The following is a 21,256-nucleotide window of genomic DNA, read 5'->3' on the forward strand; positions in this document are numbered from 1 at the left end:
TGTGGTTCAACTAAAATTACATCAGTTTGGGTTTCACAATTAGCACACAACTGGGTAACAGTGCAAAATATGGCAAATGCAAAGAATTATTTATTTTATTTCAGATAACATAGCAATATGATTTCAAGTTGGGGCTGTAGTGCAAAATTAGATCCGTTTAAAATGTGCTTGAACCATTAAAATAGAAAATGCCAAGTACAAACATACACTTAAAATACACATATGCCTCAATTATTTTTTTCTTCATTTGTAAACAATTTATACGATTTATATTTTCAATAAAATAAAAAAATTCACAGTAAAGCAACAATGTGGACCAACATCTGCATCATTCATAACATTGCACTGTGCAATTCAGTCATCTAGCATATGTGATCCTTTTTTTAACCCAGATCCCAATGTAGTTGTAAAAGTTAATAATTACATCATCGACAAAACATGAAAACATAATAATGTAAAACAGGTTTTTGAAGGCACATATTTGACAGCCAAACACGTATACATACACATGGAGATGATGAAATAATGGCATGTAAAGTAAAAGCCTTCATGTAGGAAGGTTATCAGCAAGCTCCTTTTGTCTATAAACACTAAAATACACACACAGTGTTTTATATTGATTTATATACACTACCATTCAAAAGTTTGGTGTCACCTTGTTTCCCATGAAAACATACATGAAATGAGTTTGAATAGGAAATATAGCAAAATGAACAGGAAATATAGTAATTGACCACCAAAGCACCCCCAGACCATCACATTGCCTCCACCATGCTTGACAGATGACGTCAAGCACTCCTCCAGCATCTTTTCATTTGGTCTGTGTCTCAAGAATGTTCTTCTTTGTGATCCGAACACCTCAAACTTAGATTCGTCTGTCCATAACACTTTTTTCCAATCTTAATCTGTCCAGGGTCTGTGTTCTTTGCCCATCTTAATCTTTTATTTTTATTGGCCAGTCTGAGATATGGCTTTTTCTTTGCAACTCTGCCTAGAAGGCCAGCATCCCGGAGTCGCCTCTTCACTGCTGACGTTGAGACTGGTGTTTAGCCGGTACTATTTAATGAAGCTGCCAGTTGAGGACCTGTGAGTCGTCTGTTTCTCAAACTGGACACTCTAATGTATTTGTCCTCTTGCTCAGTGGTGCACTGGGGCCTCACACTCCTCTTTCTATTCTGGTTAGAGCCAGTTTGCGCTGTTCTGTGAAGGGAGTAGTACACAGCATTGTACAAGATCTTCAGTTTCTTGGCAATTTCTGGCATGGAATAGCTTTCATTTCTCAGAACAAGAATAGACTGACTGAGTTTCAGTAGAAAGTTCTTTGTTTCTGGCCATTTTGAGCCTGTAATCGAACCCACAATTGCTGATGCTCCAGATACTCAACTAGCCTAAAGAAGGACAGTTTTATTGCTTCTTTGATCAGCACAACAGTTCTCAGCTGTGCTAACATAATTGCAAAATGGTTTTCTAATGATAATTAGCCTTTTAAAATGATAAACTTGGATTAGCAAACACAATGTGCCATTGAAACACAGGACTGATGGTTGCTGATAATGGGCCTCTGTACGCCTATGTAGATATTCCATTACAAATCAGCCGTTTCCAGCTACAATAGTCATTTACAACATTAACAATGTCTACACTGTATTTCTGATAAATTTGATGTTATTTTAATGGACACAAAATTTGCTTTTCTTTCAAAAACAAGGACATTTCTAACTGACCCCAAACTTTTGAAGTGTATATACATGCTCTCTCTCTATTCATATGACATGAGGATATCAAGGTTTCAATGTAAAGTCCAGTCCCATTTGGCTTTTTACTTTAATCAAATACAGCAACAGAACTTAGAGGATTCACTAAAAGTTAATGTTCATGAAATGATGATAAAACACATTGGTTTTTGTACATCATATTTTCTATGGAAAAAATAAATAAACGAACCTCTCTTTTAGGTTGCATAGATATAGGACACTCTTTGATTGACCAACAGAATTAATAAACTCCACAAGACAACTACGACAACTGATTCCTGCAGAGTGGTTTGGGTGTTGTGCATTAAATAAATATCAACAAACACATTAGTCGGACAACGGCATGGTATTCTACAATGATCCGAAGAATAAACACAGGACGGACTGATGTTGTTAACTTTTATTCATTGGATATCCACAGTCATCCCGAGGTCGGGAGTGTCCACAAACAGGACTTTCTTCTCCGCTTCCTGTTCTTCAAAAATAATGATCTACCGAAAAACAAAATCAAGGCGGAAATGGAGAAGTTATTAGCACTGGACAAAAAGCTGCAGCTCTAGATTGCGATCCAACTACTGACCAGGCCTGAACTATTATCCAAATAAGAGTGCCCAACCAAATCCTTTTTTTTTAGTTTTAGTTTTAAGGAACAAAGTAATTAAAAGAGGGCGTACCTGATTGATTCCACTGTGCAGCCAGGGGCCTGGGAGGTACAGGGTCTGCTGTGGACCAATGGACCAGTACCGCCCAAGATTCTGCCCATTTATAAACACCACTCCTTTTGACCAGCCCTGTGCACAGAAGTGGTTATTGTGATTAAAATTAAAAGCACACCATGATATATCTGGTCTGAAAGAAAAAATATCATTATAAGAGCCATTTTCTATCATGCAATGTAATAAAAACACACAGTCTCTTCTATATGCCTCCACAAACTCTACAATAAAAAAGACCCGAAGCTTCACCACACAAGAGCCCAACTACTAAAGCATGCCAGCATTGCGAGTTTGGCACCGCTCCTGAACAGCCTGTTTAATAGTTTTGTAAGATCCATTTCCAAAACATGGGGAGAGAGATTTCTCACCGGCAGTTTGACAAATGTGTCCCTAGGATAGCCGTCCACGAACAGCCTCCCTTGGAAGAAGCCAGGAACTGTCGGTGCGTCTGGAGCGACTTTCCAGTGCGCTCCACTGAGCCTAAAGACATGGAAAGAGGTGACCTAGTTTAGGACGAGAGAAAGCTCTCTCTTCTTAGCACTTAAAGAACTCTAGAGATAATCACAAATTAAAACCCATCTAGACGCTGCATGGGTTCTGGCACAATGTTGCAAATGTATTCTTTAATGGATTTTTTGTCATAAGCAAAAGTATATTAAAAAGTAAACTCAAGGAGGAAATACAACAATAGAAGCAGAGGTGTCACAGTGTGGATACAAAACCCTAATTATCCAATAGAGGTACGAAGGCAGTAATATGGTGGGGTATAACTGGAGTAATTCAGAAACCGTGCAATGCATGATTCACGTTTAAAACCATTTGTAATTATGCAGTATTTCTGCAGCTGAGTCTAACATACAGGTATAAATATAGAATGGTAGTGCTATACTTCAGGAATCTGAGTTCTAGAATTATACTGTATTTCTTTGACACAACTTAGAAACACATTTCACTTCCATAACATTTGTTTAGCAGAGTTGGGATTCTGTAGCAACAGCAAAGTGTTGGCATTCAATGTCGTCTCAACTGTTTTTCTTTATTTTTCTACAACGAATGGAGCTGCGCTGTCCACCAGTGGAATAAAAGGGCACAGACTGATGCCCTTGCACTGCTGTACCAACCGATTATCCTTCAGCGTGGAACCTCTTTATCTTCCAGTTTCACTGAACAGTCCAAACCACTGAAGCAATACCTCACACTGGGGTCTGAAGACAACAAAGGAGAGAAGAGCAAACAAACGTACCGATCTATGAAACCAGGCTTCATATCCAGGCTGTAAATAGTGAAATCCTTTAAAGGGATATTGTTCAACAGGATGTCGCCAACGAGACCTAAAATAGATAAATAAATAACAATACAAAAGGATTGCTTTTCATGTCATAGAAGGAAAGGAAGACAAACGGTAAGTGTAAACAAAAACTGCCACTGGCAATTCTTCCCCCCCTTCCTTCCCTACTTCAAAAGTCTACCCAAACACATAAATATTTACTTCTGATCTATCTAACAGTTTTTGAAATCTGCTTCTGGATGTTACCATACCTTTCCGCTGCTGATCTAAGACTTTGCCATAGTTCACCCTCCCGCAGTTTTCCACCAGCACACTGAGTTTCCGTACACCCTATCGCAGAAGAGGAGGCACTTTCACACACAGAGCAGAGATGAAGGCGTCACAAGACTGGGCAGTGAGGGGACAATGAGTTGCAAAGAAATCAACATTTGCCCTCACACTTTAGGTAAGCATTGGCTTTTCTCAAGCTTCAGTGTACAACAAAAAAAAAAAATCTTTGATCTCTTTAGCATCGTTAGTGGAAACGTTTTATTGCATTAACACAGCTAGTTTCCCCTGACAGAGGTGTTCTTCAGCAACGCCAGGACCTTTCAAATCCCAAAATACCAATAATCACACCTATAAAATCTGCCCAGTGGTTAAAAACAAAGCTTCATCTTAGACACCAGTCAGCCAAAGACAACAGTCTGTACCTTCCCGTCAGGAACAGCCAGTTCCACGGTCTTATATTTCAGGATGCCAATGAACTGTTGATCAACAAACACCTAAAGCAGGAGAGAGTCAAGTTAGCCACGGGGAACCATTCTCAAAGCACACAACCCCCCCCCCACACCGCAAACACAGGTTTAAACCCTAATCACGGTGCTGGGCTTGCTTTCTTAATCAATACCAAGAGAATACAGAGAGTAAAATCAAGGGACAAAACTGGGCACTTCATTTAGAGCTTGTCATGAAGACAAATGAATTGAAAGTGATTGAGTGTCTTGATTTAACCAGTACTCTGATATATTACTAAAATATATATAATAAAACCAACTTCTGGTCCTTTTGTGTAATTGTTTTCCTGTCCAAATTGAATGTGCTCATGAACTCACAGGCAAACTTTCACAGTGGGTTCCCTTCATATGTCCCTCATATCAGGGACCTCGAATCAACCTAACGTGCTCTTGTTCGGATCAATGGCTGTGCGTGATACGACGGGGGAATCCCAGCGCTGTGCTTACCAGGGCTCTGTCTCGAACATTGTTCTGAGAATGCAAAACCCCCCCACGGTTGATCTGGGTCTCATAGAGAGTGTAGCCGTAGGACTGTCCATTGTCATTGTTCACAGGCAGGTTCTCCATATTCACTGGGCTCTCCGATTTGAAGGGCTTGATAAGGGGGGAAAAAACATATAATTATTATTACTGTACACGGACTTTGCAGGGTTAAGAGGAGTACAAAACAATCCTTTATTTTCATGTTCAATTAACCCCTTGTGCAAGGCATGGGTTCCAGCTGTGAAGTGTCCCACACAACAATTAATACAGGTTTCCTTTCCACGACTTCCAATTTCTCTGCCATTAAATGCAGCCGACTGCCTTTTCTTTGAACTGGTTTCCACCATTAAAAAGCTCAAATGTAAGGTTGTGTGCTGTTTGCCCCAGCATTCATCTGTGTAATTGTATCTTACAAATAAAAACAAACCAACACACACAAATAACACTTTCTCTAGAAATATATATTGAGAACCCCCGATGCTGGCATTTTTTGATAAACCAAGTCAGTGGTTTCCCTCCTCAATTCCTTTGAACAGCCAACTGCATTCAAAAGATAAACAGCGGTGGCCGTGACCACTTTTAATTAGTTTGTTAAACTACAAAAGTCTGCTTTTATTCTCGTATTAGTTTGTATTCTGCAAACAAAGTGCATTCATCCACTGGTTTTCAAAGAGCTTGCGTGCATGAATCGGTTAAGAATCAATTCCTTAACGAAGACTTTACAGTTCAAATAATAAGGCTGTGCTCTTCAACTCAACATATAAATTCCAGTAATGGATCGGCATAGTCTGCGTCTGTGTGTTACAGCTTCAGAGGAACTTGCTCCAAGAGATTGGGTGCAACCGAAAACAAACTCCATAATACAGCACAGTGGCAGGAAACTTAAAATGAATATATATATATATATATATATATAAAATCATCACCTGACTAGGACAAATTTAGCTCAATGTTCATCAGTCACATCAATCCGTTTGTCTGTACAATATTTAGATCCAATGAGTCCAGAGTCTGATGTGTAATTACACAGTGTACAGTGACTAGGGGTAAACATGAACATATTTAATATAATTGCTGATTGAACAGGGTAATAACAGTGTGCAGAAACACAGCATTTAACAAAAGAGGCCTGCATGCCAGTCTTGCTTTTTCTGTCAGAAACTGTTGGCCAGCCTACACCCGGAGACGGAGACAGCCCACGACGTGTTCCAAAACAAACAGACAAACAAATAAATAAATATACAGCTCTGCGGCCCTGAAGAGGGCGATGAAAATATACCATTACTGTCACACACTTTAAAGCTGCTTGCTCCTTAACTAAGTGGCTCACAGTAACAGACCCTTTTAGGCCCTTCAGAGAAGACAAACAGCTCGGGAAAATGCACAACAGGGCGATACCAAGTAAATCATTTAAAAAGACTGCGAATGAATATATTTTCTTTCTATATATCCCCATGAAATTGGCCTGCAAGGGCTGCGAGGAATTGTTCCACTGTGCCAAGTCAAGCAGGAAGAATTGAACTGTGCAGCCTCCCCCCCTTACCCCTTCTGTGTACTGCAGTGCCTCCCACATCGATACGTGTTGGTACATAATTGAGTTTTCGTAGGCTGCTTTTCTGGACAAAGTGGGCATGTCGGGCAGCCTCTCACCTGAGAGAAGCAAACAGACAGGAGAAAAACTCAGAAATAACAGCAACGTCTTTGCACACATACTGACTAATTTCACGCAGGACTGAAGTTATAATCAGCTAGCAAATTGTCTTCTCAGCAGTGCAGGCGAACTCATCTACAACAGACACAAACTACTTCCATTTAGTGCGGGACTAATATGGTTAGATACGTTATTAACATGAAGGTTAGTAACATCAATAGTAATGGTAGTGTTTTAAGACAAACAAGCAGAATAATTTACATTTATTATTTCTGCTTTATTTAGCCACAAACTGAATTTAGATGATCGCTGTTGAAAACCTGTTATGAATTCCCGAAAGAATGTACCTACTTGCCCTCAATCTAACCCCCAAAACAATGACAATAATGAGTTTCAAATAAATTAGGAAGAAAAGCCCCCCCCGCCAACCACCCCAGAACTTTTCAGTTTTAACTTAAGGCAAGAAATTAATTACATTTCAAGGGTTTATAAAAAAAAAAAAAAGGGCCTGAAAAGACAGTGTGCATGAGCTAAGTCAAACAAAGTTGATTTACATTAATCATAGCCGCCTTGCATACAGAATCACAATTAAAATAACTGAAACGATAAACACGATTGTTCAAGCCAGATATTTTCAGTCAGCGCTAACATTTCCCATAAAAAAATAAGACTTTCAACATAAGTATGTTTTACAGCTGTATTATATCTATCCGTTTATTTTTTATAATACATTCAGTGTCCAGGATGACATTTTCACCCCTCGATGGCCCAACTTACTGTGGTACCGGCTGAATATGTCTCTCAGAAGAAGGTACTTCACAGTATAATCGCCTGCTTCTGATAATGGGGCGTCATAATCTGGAAGACAAACGTTTTCACAGTAACAAGAACGGTGCCTCACATGCTCCAAGAGCCGCAGGGGTTCAGAGTTCACTTTGTTTACTATATATACATATTAAAAAAACAGAGAGCCATGAGAAAAAGATTCTCCGCCGTGAAAGGCGGCGCTCTCCTTCATGCCGGTCCCAGAGGGGGAGCAGGAAATGCAGTTGGCTTCATTACCATAACCTCAAACAATAATTTGAATACATTAGTTAAATTAGAGCAGTATAAAACACCAGCTTCAGCAGCCATCAAAACACCTCCGACAGCACGACTCACTTAAAAATGGGATAATTAATAGCCGGAAAAGAGGAGAAACAGTCACAGACTTGATTTAACCCCTCGGAAGGCGAGCCCCAGGGAATGCAAGAATATGTTTCTCAGATCTTCTCGGCTCTTATGGAGACATTTTGCATTATCTTGCATTGTTCCCAAATGACTACAGATTAATGGTATTAGACTATCGAGACTGTCACTTATTATTGAAGAAAGAGGAATAAACAGTGACAGACATGGCAGTAGAGTAATAAGGTAATGGTTCTAGTGCTATACCTGAACGTTGTCTGATTCTGATCTGCAGGTATTGGAAAGTAACTGCGTTGTTGGTAAAGGAATAATGTTACACAAACTATAAAGCTCAGCTGTTGATTGTTGGCTCCGAGAAGAAAAGGAAGCGAAAAATCTATTACATTCAAAATAACTTTTTTTTTTTCTAAAATATTAAAATTAAGTGGGGGGGGATACTTAAGAAGCATCTTCTGAGCTTGGGCAGGCATTGTGAAAATCCTCTTCATCTTTACAGTGGTATATAAAAGGATACAAAAGCAGCCGCTGACAATATGAATCTCTGGCCCCCTGCTGTGGCCTGTCATATTGCAGAAGGGCAGCCCGACTCCAGCTCTGTGGGGAGTCAGGGCCTTCAATATATTATTTTTTCTTTCTAAAGCAGGCGTTCAGTTACTTAACTGATTTTAGTAGTATTGCTATTCACTCAGCTGGACAAGGTTATCCACAGTGGATGGATACAAATGCAGACTTGGCTCGCGGTGCAGCTGCTTTTTAAACATGTGGAGCCATACGGGGAAAGGTTCACTTGTTTTATAGTGAATCAAATAATCAGGGTGATTACCCAACTGAGGGATTGGGTTAAATAAACTAGAGAAGACACTGTACACTGGTGTTCCCCACTCGTGCACCTTTAACAGCAGTGACACAGCATTACCGCAGGGAGATTACTACAGCAGTCTCTCAGAGCCATCTGCTGGACAGAGTCTACCTTGCTGCTATACAGTATGCATCTGAAGTGTGTTACTCCTTTCATTTGGACGTTTCACACACCGCTGTAATGATGCCCTCTCCACATGCTGTTAGGCTGAGCTCTGATGGGAGAGGAGGGAGTCTCCGATAAGGAAACAGTCAGATAAAGAGTGACCTTGCGTCCGTGGCTCGGTTACTTGCCATAACTGATGACATCGGCCTTGTAGATGTTGAACTCCAGGGCTCCGTTCATGAAGCCAAAGTTGGTTCCCCCGTGGAACATGTACAGGTTGATGGACATGTCCTTTCTGAGGATTTCGGTCACCACGTTGGCCATGTCTGCCAAAGACGACAACAGTAATCAATGCATGTGGGACAGAGCGATTCAGTCAGCATATGATTTCAGAACATAGGGGGTTCCTTATTCGGTTACTCATGTTCACAGTTTACACAGCAGAGAATGGTCTAAACTAAACCTTGACATAAACAGCACTGCTCTCATTTTGTCCCCCACTTTACCTCTAACCCAACAGATTATGAAAGTATATTTTAAATATACAAAATTGCACAAACTTAAACAAACCAAAAGAAGAGACAATGACTAATAATGTAATCAGTTTATTTTTCACTACTGAGCACGCACAAAAAGGCAGCCAATTACAGTACATTTGTTATAAAGCAACATTTAGACCATATTTTCTTTGCCTGCAGTCCGTTGCCACTGCTCAAAGCTGTGATGAACTGGGTTTAAAGATCATTAGGAAAGTATAAAAATGCTGCCAGCCTACGATCATTTTTAGTTCTTTTATGATTTTTATGTTTTAATAATCCTGACACGGTGACCTGCCAACTGCAAAACGACCCAGCGTGCGAGACATTTTCTCGTCTCACAATGGGAAATCCCATTTAAAACATCCTGCGATGCCAAGCACTGAGCAGGCATAGTGTGCCACGATATCCTGGTACTCCCGGAATGCAAACCTGGCCTGTAATTTATAATGCACGCTTCCTGACTATGCAAATACATAAATGCTGGTGTAAACTGCCTTACCCTCAGGAGGGAAGATGTGATGAAGGTCGCCCCAGGAGTCAAACCACCCCGTCCAATACTCCATAACCATCTTAGGTTTGTGGGGCTAAAATACACAGAAAGACGCAGTACAGCTTTAGCTTCAATTTCCCTCCACTACGATGGCTTCAGAGAGGTGGGAGTTTAAGATCGTGTTTGATTAGATTTATCAACATGTGACTTTGATATAAAAAAGACTAAATAAAAAAGAAATGACAACTTAAATGTAAACAGGAAATGTCCTATTTGAGAAGTATGGAAGCATATAGAGGACTTAATTCAAATGTAATCCCATAATTTGCATAATCATGTCCATTTATGCATGCATTATTTGGGACAAAATGAAACTGCAATAATCCCATTTGCATTTTCATTTCCACATCTAGTACGTACATTCGCAGACAATACTTATACTTGAAATCGAGCGCTTCTCTCGTGAACAGAGAGTGCTGACTAATGGCAGTGCTTTAGTCTTGTGTGTGTTCAGAGGTCGAAAGTTAGAGGTCGATAGAGCAAAATCATGTATTTGCAATAGCAATTGCAACTGTATTTACATTTAGTCCGGAAAACTGCGTAAGAGTTATGACATGCATTTTCAAATGGAATTATTGCATTTTCATTTTGTCCCAAATAATGCGTCCATAAATGGAACATAATTATGCAACTGTGGGATTGCATAATGATGTTCCATTTTGCATTTCCATTTGAATATAAGTCCTTCTCCATAGAGAAGCAGCTGAATAAGCTTGTTGATTTGTTTTCCCTCCAAATATTTTGTTTCTTCTCATTTTAACCTGCTGAGTCAACCATTGTCTCAAAAAGAAATGCAGTTACGAATTTGGGTGTAGAGTCAGCTTATCTACATTGGCATTCAACTTACACTTTGCCCTCTCGCCATGATACTCTTATCTTTAAACATGAGAAGTCAATACTAAACAGAGCCCAACTGCACAGTTTATCTGTATCTGTGGAAGTCTTTCCTCACAGCGCCTGATAAGAGTTGCGTTCCATCTTTCCTCCTTCCAAATTGAATTTATTCTACTGTAAGTTATTTACCACGCTTAGCTTATGCTAGATACTGGGGCTCCATTGAAAAGAAACACATTGTTCTTTCATTTCACTACTGTTTAGTGTGACTTCTTGTATCCGGCAGTAATTGTCTCATGACACGTTCAGAGCACTTTTGCCGTTATCTTTATCACAAAAGATGTCACCCAAAGGAAAAGCTACTGATATTCTGCTCTGTTGTTTTTAAACTTACCTGCGCAGTAGCTAGATGCTTTATGTGTTGATGTTTGAGCTTCTGAAGGTTTATTGTACCCAGCGCTTTAATAGGGAGCAGAAAGTACAATGTTATAGGGGAGGAATACACTACAACATTTATATGACATGTAATCAATATCTAAAAACTACACAAAAGCACACAAACACATGCAGTGCAGTTTATATACAGAGCATGCACCAATACACATTTTATTTTCTTCTGTAGTATGTGACTTCAGAAACAGAATCACATGAACCTCTCCTAATGCTGAAGACAGATTCTGTTTGCAAAGATGACTTTCACTGATTAGGGAGAAACGGTATTGACATCACAGCAGTCACATGGGAATACTCCAGTTTGTAATTATTGACACAGTCTGTTTCTGAACACAATACCTCCATTCACTCCTCCCTGCTTAAAGCCTTCCTTATTGTCTGAAGTCATCAGCAGCTCATCTATTCCTCTGGACAGGAGAGCCTGTGGGAAAACAATGCAGTTACTTTCCAATACCTGCAGATCAGAATCAGACAACGTTCAGGTATAGCGCTAGGACAGAAACACTACTTTTCCCCCTGTAATTGCCCTCTACGTGTGCAGAGACTCTACTACAAAAAGTAACGAATGGATACATCAACAGTTCGCATCATTAAATGGATGTTGGCAATACATGCTGGTGTTGTTTAACTTGGTTTGAACATATAGTCATGGAGCGATACAGGAGGTGTATGTTTTTTCCACTCAACAATTTTCCTTTACAAAGTCCAATTAAAAAAAGAGAGCTCAATGGCTAAAGCATATTGCTCATTACGTACACTGCAGAATGACTAATGGCAATGTAATGATGTATAACAAACAAACACCACTTATTTATATATCTGATGAGGGTCTGGAGAGTATACCCTCTGGGGGCTGGCTGGATGGCAACTGAACGTACCTCAGCTCCTCTGCTACATACTTCATCTCCGAGGGGAGACACAGTGGGTTTTGTGTGTCAGTCTCGTGTGTCTCGACCAGAATTCGTTTGTGTGACAAGACTGCCAGAGTGCACAGACAAACTTCTGATTAACGAGCACTTGAAGTCAACTTTCGAGAAGATCCCAACAGCTTTCCTTGCCAAACAAATCAAGACTCGGTAGAAGGTGCCTTTGATCGGACAAATGTCCAACACCTCCTAATTTGTTGCACAAATCTTGTGAGGGGCTTGGCTGGTGTGAGTATGGCGGCAATAACACCAATAGCTTGGGCTCCATCCTAACAAGCTCCCATATACCAACTGATGTGGGACAGTTCCCTGTCTAGATGTCAAATACATTATATTCACACCATTGTTGAAGCAAGATTGTGTAACCCGTGTATGAATTCAAGCTTTCTGTATCGCTCTGGAGAGGCCAGCTGCAGTAGTTCTCTGTAGCTGATTTCTAGAAAAACATTTTCATCCAAGGCCATACAGAGAGAACAGAAGACAAAGGAGATGTGTGTGAGGTCTGGGGTTCCTCAACTGTTGTAGCTGAATAAACTATTTTGATATTATTTTAAATCGGGCCCTGAGTATTCCTTGTCTGCCTATCTATTGAGGGAGTAAATTCCTCCCTATCACCCACCAAGCTCAGCCAACATGGCGAGTCATTGGGAGATCTTCTATACACATATGAAGAATACACAGAATGATACACATCCCAGATACCTCTTTAATATAGGGCATGTATTCTTTGTCCATGGCATAGGATCCATATTCATTCTCCACTTGCAGTGCGATTATTGGTCCTCCTTTCTTGAACTGCAAAATATTAGAAAAATATTATAACTACCACATTTGTTATACATTTGTTTGTTCTTTCCCTGGTCAAATTTGAATAGGACAATGTATTCCTCCATCACAGTTAAATTTGACCAGGGAAAGAACAACAACAACAACACAAAACAATGACTAGGTGGTATAACAAATGTAATAATTCAATTGTTATTATTTAGGATTTTTTGTTGTACCGTGAATGTGTTTTGATCCACCCTTTATCACTTAATCTTGCTTGAAATGGTTAATATACTGATAAAAACAAATGATGACTTTAAAAGTCGGGAATAAAGCAAATGGGAACAGGAAGGAATGGCATAAAAGCACTGATGTCGTGCAGAACTTCCATACCTGCAGTGGGACAACTATTGGAATGAGCTTGTCAAAGTATGCATCTACAGCCTCTGTAAAGCCTTCGTACGTTGTTCTCAACCTCATATCTTTGTCGCGGAGAAGCCAGCTGGAAATCAAGAAGATATTGCTTCAAGGATCATCCAGCAGTAAGAAAATAAAAGATTACTCTGAATTACTTAAATTCGACTGTCTCTAATCTCACAGTGAAGGACAGTCCAACAAACAGGCTTAGCTGATCTGAAAGAGGAAACATATTTATGTGGAGCTGCAATTAATTTCTAATGTCATGGTCATTTAGTGTCCTGGAATAAAATAAGTTAGCATTCCATATGTTTCATTATTATTATTATTCTGGCAGGAATTCAAATATCCATATTGCTTAGACCTTAGAGAAACCGATTACCCACTTAGCGGCTAATCTTTCTTTTAGCTGAGACATAAACAATCCATGGCAATATCTGAGCCTTTTAATAACATTTGGGAAATTAAGTCACTCATGCCTTTGATTATTGCTAGAACTTCAGATGGCAACGGGGCTTTCGCAGAATTATCCATCTCAAAGCAATCTGTTGTCTTGAATGAGAAATTAAGTGACATTTTCTCTACAAGGAATGGATGGAAAACAAAATCGTTTCAGAGAGAAACCTGGATCAACAGCATAAACCTCAAGCATAGTGGTCCTGAACTAACCAACACTGTGTCCCCCGCATTTCCACTGTGCAATGAAATTTGCAAAACAAAAATGTCAGCTTTTATAAATTAAGTGCTCTCTGTTTCCACACCAACACAACCAGCCTCCCTGTGATTGCATTAGCATTAGCATTTGCTACCGTAGACAGACGAGTAAGTGTGTGACACTCTCTCAAGCTGTGAATATGCAGTGCTTGTAGAGGAAGCAATCAGAATATTGAGCTCAGAAGGTCAAAATAAATATGAAATTAAAGAGGGCTCTGAATCCATTATAAAGTTATTAATATACCAAGCATTGCACAAAAACATTCTCACTTATGGAACACTTTTTGGACAGACAGTACACTAACCTTGGCAACCCTCCGAGGTCCCACTCTGAGCAAATGTACGGTCCGGGACGCAAGATCACCCACAGTCCCACTTCCGCGGCCTGATTGATATAAGCTCTGGGAAATTGGGAAAGACAAATAAATGGCACGGCTGACCTGGGAACAAACTCACCCGCTGACTCCAGAGAGCATGACAACACCATACCACAGCCAGATAAATCCCTGCTGCCTACAATCACGCAGTCGTGTTATAGCAGTGTTACAACTGGGACATCACACCGAACAAAACGGAGCACACACTAACACACTGTGCACCACGCCAGGCCTCATACAGATGGTCATAAGAGAGCATCTTATTTGTTACTGTGGAAGTATAGTGGCCAAAATGGATGACTGCAGTATTTTTAGGGCAGCTCGTTTTAATATTGCATTCTTCTGCACGTTCAAAACACTTTGCAATATCATTCTCAATTCAAATGCCGATAGATGCAATGCACAGTAAATCAAGCCAAGCTTCAGGACTTAGTAAAATGTCCAAAGCTTGGGAAAATCTCTTACACATTTAGTTTATTTTCCATCTGCGTCTGAATCTAGCGTATCTCATCGGTGTCAGGAAAGTAAAACTGAATTAAACGTTCGTGCAACGCAATGTTACTGCGCATTGTTTTCAGGTCTCGAAATGACAAAACGCAATGGAGCATTAAAGAAACTTGGCAGTGACTTAAATTAGGTGTTAATAATCTATTATGACTTCTTGCAGAGAAGGAAGCAGATCAGCTTTAGATTTGAGGCTGTTATCTGGTGAACACACCTACACTGAAATCCCCAGCCTGGAGACCGAGCTTAATGAACCAGCTCCTTAGAAAGAAGCCAGTCTCAGGTGGTGCGAACAGAGCACAAGCTCATTAAGGCAGGAACCGTCAAAAAGGCTGCGATGGTTACAGATCGGAAGATAAAGCGTGGATGTCAAATTCATTGTGGGGGGAAAAAAGGTGGAGATCTCTGATAGTTATCTCACTGTTGTTCTTTCTTTCTTGTAAATGAAAATACTTCCGAAAGAAAATACTGCTGAACTTTCAAGAGGACTGATACATTAAAGTTTAAAACCTTAAATCGATTTTCTTTTGTTCAAAGTCACTGACTGTATTTGTTCCGCATTACTTTTTCTTCACAGCTTGTATTGTAGTAGGCACACTAATTAGTCATTCCAGCTAAAGGTTTAAGTGCTTAGTTCTTTGTCTTAAATTTAATTGCGACTCACTCTGAAAATAGCACTTTTGTGGACTTTTCTTTGAAAAATGCATCTGTCTGAAATCACTTGAAAATCTTTTTTGGTTTGGACCAATTTTTTGCATTAAAAACTGCAAGGAGCAAGGGAAGCATGTCTTAAAGGAAAGCTGATACCAGTGACAGTATTTATAAAACAATTACTGTGCCGCAATACATTTTGAAAACCCTCTGTGCACCAAAGGGGATATAAGCTAAGGAACTCATCTGTAGATCATGCTACAGGTACTGAATGACAACCAAAAAAAATAAATTAACTAAACAAATCAGAAGCAAATGCAATCTTTGACCTGCTTTGTGGGCTAGTTTCTTGTCCAGACTGAAGCTGAATGAGGAACTTAAATCTTACTCTAAATCCAGCTGGTCTTTGAAATTAAAAACTCCTCTCTCTGGTTCATGTAGATTCCACGGCACATACCTGGAAAACAAAAACAAGAGGATACCCTTTAGCTTTTCAATATATGACTACAAACCCCAGAATTGGAAAATAAGGGAAAATAATGGTCCTCTGTAAGTTTTCTCCTATGTGTTCAAGTCATTCCACCCCTGGTATTTGGGTCTTTATTTGCTGTGGGAGGCATCACTGCTGCTCATTGTTCTCAGCGAATGCCTGTCCAAAGAGACTTTGCACCCTGTGTCACTGCTCGGAAGATTGAATAGCATAGCATTGCAGGCCAGCTCTGTTCCACAAAAGCAAGCAGAGCTGAAATTAAATCAAATAAAGCAAAAGAGCTGCTATGAAATGCTCCCTCAAAATAAAGCTATTATTGTTTTTAAATACCACAAGCTGGAAATCAAGATGGTTTATAAAAAAAGTCACAACGAGTCCGGGGCGAACAGAAGAGGAAACGTTCTGGCGACAGCCACACTTACGTGGTGAGCGTGTTTAGGCCGCCAGCCTTCATCTTCAGCATGCGGTCCTTCCAATACGCTCGGGGGACGCGGAAGTAGTGGACGGAGCCCCCCAGGATCCTGAATGCTTCTCCCTCGAGGGTGAACTCGGGGGAGTCTGCCTTCAAACCCACATTCCTGCTGATGTTCATCCCCGCTGGCTGCTTTCTGCCGGAAACAAATCGATCAGTATTAATGCATTTTTCAGCTCTTGCATTCTGAATGGGCTTCAAAAAGCCACGCAATGGAAGTTGAAATCCCAAATGTCAGTGCGCCTGTTGAACAGCTGTATGGTCAGGTCAGCTGGAGATGGCTTAGGTTGAGTTCTGTCCTGCAGGAAAGGACTGAGCTGCACAAAAGTACATTAGAAGGATCCTGGGGACTGTATAAGACCAATGCACACAATTCTGCTTCCCGTCTCATTCACTCAGACTCAGGGTGAAACTGATGTTTGAAGGCTGAACGCAGGCGGGAGGGACATCATGAGTACTGTACATTTTATTAAAAAGATGCTTTGTTATTCTTAACTGTGATAAGTGCTATTTTTTGTGGGGTTTTTGGTTTCTTTTGAAGCTACTTTGCACCTTTATTTATTTAAACTGATGATACAAACAAACCAGGCTGTAACTGATTATGTTTCCACAAACAAAAATCTTTTGTATCAAAGAGAAAACCACACTAAATATCACATAGATCATTTGCTTCTACTATTGCTTCTCACCCTTATTACCTACTTCTTATCAAAAACCCTCTCTCTTAGGAAGTATGGCGATAGTATCAGTATATTGGTCTGTCCTCTTTAAAATCTTTATCATTCCCCATTGGAGTGGTGTAAGGCTGAGCAGGCTGAGTTCCTACTTTCCTTGTTGTAATTACAATTAATAATAATAATAATAATAATAATAATAATAATAATAATAATAATAATAATAATGCATGTAAAACTAATGTGATATATTGTAACAATTGTAACAAGTCGTCCTGCGTAAGGGTGTCTGCTAAGAAATATTCAAGCATACTTGGTGGGACCTGGGTATGGAAGCTTTTTAGTGCCACAATACAAAACAATGCATGTTGAAATAGAAACGTTATCGGCATATTGCATTACAGGATATTGCGAATTTGTTGTGCCATAATGAAATACAATATAGATGTTGTTAAACAAAACAAGCTTATTTTTGGGTTTTATCTCGATTGAATTGCTTAATAGCATCGTAGTATTTTAATGGCACGATTAAATGAAACACTAATGCTTTACATTGCTTCAAGAAGCGTGATGGAAGTGACTGAATTAAATGTAATACACATTCATATCAGTGTTTTGTTTTACGCGATGGCTCCGCTCAATGAGTGACAATTAAATACAATGTAGGGGCGGAGATTGGATCCGATTAAAATCCCGGAGTGGGATTATAGACGTGGTTGATTGGAATTTCAGCACTCACACAAAACCATCAAAATGCATTGGAAGAAGTGTTGCTATGTTTTTTGTTTTATTTTCCCACTTCTAATTGTAAAAATAATTAAACAACAAATATACTACACAAAATATGTGGCACCTCTGCATAGGTGAATTCTGTGGCAATTGTATAGTTTTCTGTAACTGCCTCCACTGCTTCTGGTTGGAGGGAATTATGTTTCTATGGGGTTCCTGGTACCCCTTGCACAGGAACCATCTCATTGTTTAATGCCCCACCCCCTTGTTGTGCAATGCCCACACCCCAGGCTGTGACTCATTTGACCACACTCGTTATCAGGCCATTCCCAAGTATACAGTTTACAGGGCTAACGTGGGTAGACTGTTTCACACCTCCCAGATCCCACCCAACAGACCATGTGCCTCCCAAACAACAATACAAAAAACTACATGTATATATTTCTCTGTATTTCTGCCAGTTCAGTTGCTTCATCGCTGCATGAGTGATAGGTGGCTCTTTCCTTGCATGTATCGAATCAAATATCCAGAGCTGAGAATCAACCCGAGTCCTGTGTCTCTGTGGATAACGGAGAATAAATCCACTAGAGGATTTGGTGCTAAGAGCAGGCCCTGAATTTGCTGTGGCTGATCATCTTTTGTCTGTTAACAATCTACCTGGAATGGTGTGTACATTCAAATTAAACAAAACCATCTTCCATAGTTAGTGGCTACAATGCGAACAGAATGAGATTGTATTAAATGCCATGTGTGTATTCGGATCAACAGAACTAGGGTAAAGGGGTTGTAAGGTATCAGATATTGTTGCTCACGTGCATCCTGGGACGGACAGTTTGGGTAAATGGGTAATTGTAATTAAAAGTAAAATGTGATATATTGTAACAATTGCAAGGCGTCCTGCATAAGGGTGTCTGCTAAGAAATATAATATATAATGATTAATAATTATTACAAGTTCAATTCACTATCAAATAAATACATTAATCCAGACCCTCATGTTCATGTTGCTTGTGAGTAAATGCTACCAGCAAGGCTGACACTGAAGTCAATAGACCAACCGGATAGGAACACAAAGCAGTGGCTGCTGAAAAGATTGGCTGCTCTCAGGGGTACGTTTACAGAATATGAAATGCCAATATAAATCCATTTAAAAGTATCCACTCAAGTGAGTATCACACGTAAGCACTTTAGTAAAGAGGGATTTCACAGCTCAGAGACACAGACAGTAAGCCACAGTCCCCCCGAGCAGACAATTATTGGACTGGTCACCTGCATTGACTAAATGGAGACACGGATCGCATGTCCATGTCACACTTGAGTGGCTCCTCTGGTTTTGGGTCCTCCTGCTGCCTCCAGCCTAGTCCCCAGTACAGCAGTCTGTGCGTCTCCCACTAGATCCTTAAATCCCCCAGGGAAGTGTTCACGAAACTCAAACACCCACCCTTTCCCCACAGGTATGAGCCCACCAGTGCACAATGCACACCAGTCTCTCACAATTGCCTTTCTGTTGTTGTTTCTTTTAGGACGACATGAAAACCAGTAGATATGTATGCACTCTCTCTTCTATGCACAGCCAGTCAATATAAATGGACTGCAACCCTGCTTTTTCAGTTATATTACAATCTCTTTTGACTTTGGAGATCTGGAGGCGGTGGTTTTCTCACACCCATTTTGACATTACTGAGAGGCGCTCAACCTTAAAACTTAAAACACTACAGTGACTGATGTTCACTGCTCCATTGTCTTTATTATGGCAGTAACAATACCAGGACTATACCCGTTACATTATTCATGCGAGAACAAATAGTGTACCCAACAAAGCCAGCAGTATGCTGGGCAAATAATGCCCCTGATCACGTTTATTTCATGCAGCCTCACTAGCAGTATATTGCAATCATACCACTCCAATAGCATCCACTAAATAAGTCCAGCACACAGCTCTTTGCTCATTTAAAGCCATGTTAAAAACCCAGGTCAACATGGTGTGCGATTAGTCTGGTCCATGCAATAAGCTAGAAAACTACTGCAGAGAAGAAAAGTAAAGCCAAGGCTCGACTCACCTCAGATAGTAGTACACAACAATCCCCAGAAAAATCAGACCGAGAGCCACAAGTCTCTTTCTGTGCCCATTCCTCACGCTGAGGATCACCATCGGTGTGCCACTGTGCGCTCGGCGTTCAACTAAAGCCCACAAACTGTGCCCGGCTCACACACACGCCAGATATGTGTCAAAGAAAACACTGGTGCATCCCAGGAAAAAAACAACGAAATGCTGATTTGAAAGACTGTAAACTGAAAGTAACGTGGAAAAGGCTGGGATTGCACAGAGGCTTGTTTAAGGAGCTGAAAGCAAACCCGCAGCGCCGCCCGGCCGACTGACGACTGAGCTGCGCCCGGCCGCCGCGGGGAGACGTGTGGAGGACAGCTAGCGCCAAACTGCATACATACATCAGTATATCATTACACAAGCATGCATAAACAACCGAATAAATATATATCATGAATCAGTAGATACATAAATATACTTCTCTTTTATTGCGTCCTTATATTTGTATGTATGCGTTTATTTCTTTATTCATTTATATACATTGTTTTATGTTTGTTTCTCTTTTAAACACGTTATCCCCTATAGCTTCGTGCTATGATCCTGCCCAGGCAGCTGTCTGTGCAGGAGTTTGCTCACTGTTGTAACATTATGTCACTGAACTCTCACTACTCACTAGTAAGTTAGTTGCTTTTCCCTGTTCAGTGATCTGACCTGACAGAGGAAACATGGCATTTGCTTTGTTTCAATTCCAATGCATGTTGCATTTGAATTAGCCTAACTTCAAGACTCAGACGGGGATCTGGGCCTTTTGTTGTGTAAGGAAAGGGCTGACATTATCTAATATTGTCATTAGTGCTAGAGGTGCATTTCTACTGCCTAAACTAAGATGGAATAAGCAGATCCATACAGTGAATATATACACATTGTTTACATATGACTTTTTAGTCCCTCTCCCTGGAATGCATGTACATGTAATTGTCTTAAACTTTATATTTATATAATATATATACATAATATAAACATGATGTTGCTATTTTCTTCAAATTCAATACAATTCAAATTCATATTAGCTAAAACTAAAGATGTCTTTAAATACTTAACTTCGCATTCAAGAATGCATACAATGGAATCCACGAATAAAATGTAATAAAGGGGTTTTTAATCCGTTTTAAAATTTAAATTAATACCTGTGGGAACATCGACCCTGGGTGCCAGATTTTGAACTCACTTGACCTTTCGCTGGCAAAGCAGGAAACAGGAAGAACATCCTTAGACACGCCCCCGGCATGCGG

General features: G+C 40.1%; 1 protein-coding gene across 2 annotated transcripts; it reads right to left on the reverse strand.

Moving 5' to 3' along the window:
* Positions 1-72: 72 nt before the first annotated feature.
* On the reverse strand, positions 73-21,207 carry LOC136753386 (beta-galactosidase-1-like protein 2). Of its 2 annotated transcripts, none has more exons than XM_066709453.1 (19): positions 21,152-21,207; positions 16,466-16,651; positions 15,942-16,010; positions 14,327-14,422; positions 13,284-13,392; positions 12,825-12,917; positions 11,536-11,617; positions 11,138-11,202; positions 9,859-9,943; positions 9,009-9,146; positions 7,446-7,526; positions 6,561-6,667; positions 4,982-5,128; positions 4,451-4,522; positions 4,010-4,088; positions 3,714-3,801; positions 2,839-2,950; positions 2,429-2,545; positions 73-2,245 (listed from the first exon to the last, which is right to left on the reverse strand). In XM_066709453.1, the coding sequence occupies exons 2-19, from the start codon at positions 16,633-16,635 to the stop codon at positions 2,159-2,161; spliced, it is 1,797 nt and encodes a 598-aa protein (XP_066565550.1). In that variant the 5' UTR covers positions 16,636-16,651; positions 21,152-21,207; the 3' UTR covers positions 73-2,158. The 2 variants fall into 2 exon arrangements, with proteins under 2 accessions (XP_066565550.1, XP_066565543.1); XM_066709446.1 differs by lacking the exon at positions 21,152-21,207 and adding an exon at positions 19,978-20,305.
* Positions 21,208-21,256: the final 49 nt, after the last annotated feature.

This window comes from Amia ocellicauda, chromosome 1 (assembly GCF_036373705.1).
Source record: "Amia ocellicauda isolate fAmiCal2 chromosome 1, fAmiCal2.hap1, whole genome shotgun sequence".
NCBI lineage: Eukaryota > Metazoa > Chordata > Actinopteri > Amiiformes > Amiidae > Amia > Amia ocellicauda.

What these genes read in the sequence shown, in the direction of transcription:
- LOC136753386 (XM_066709446.1), bottom strand. Translation starts at nt 20,069, where the DNA reads ATGGTGATCCTCAGCGTGAGGAATGGGCACAGAAAGAGACTTGTGGCT. An exon ending in GCAGGGAGGAGTGAATGGAG is followed by an intron (nt 11,203 to 11,535) that starts GTATTGTGTTCA and finishes TCCCTATTAAAG; the next exon opens with CGCTGGGTACAATAAACCTT. An exon ending in ACACATTTGTCAAACTGCCG is followed by an intron (nt 2,546 to 2,838) that starts GTGAGAAATCTC and finishes TTCTGTGCACAG; the next exon opens with GGCTGGTCAAAAGGAGTGGT.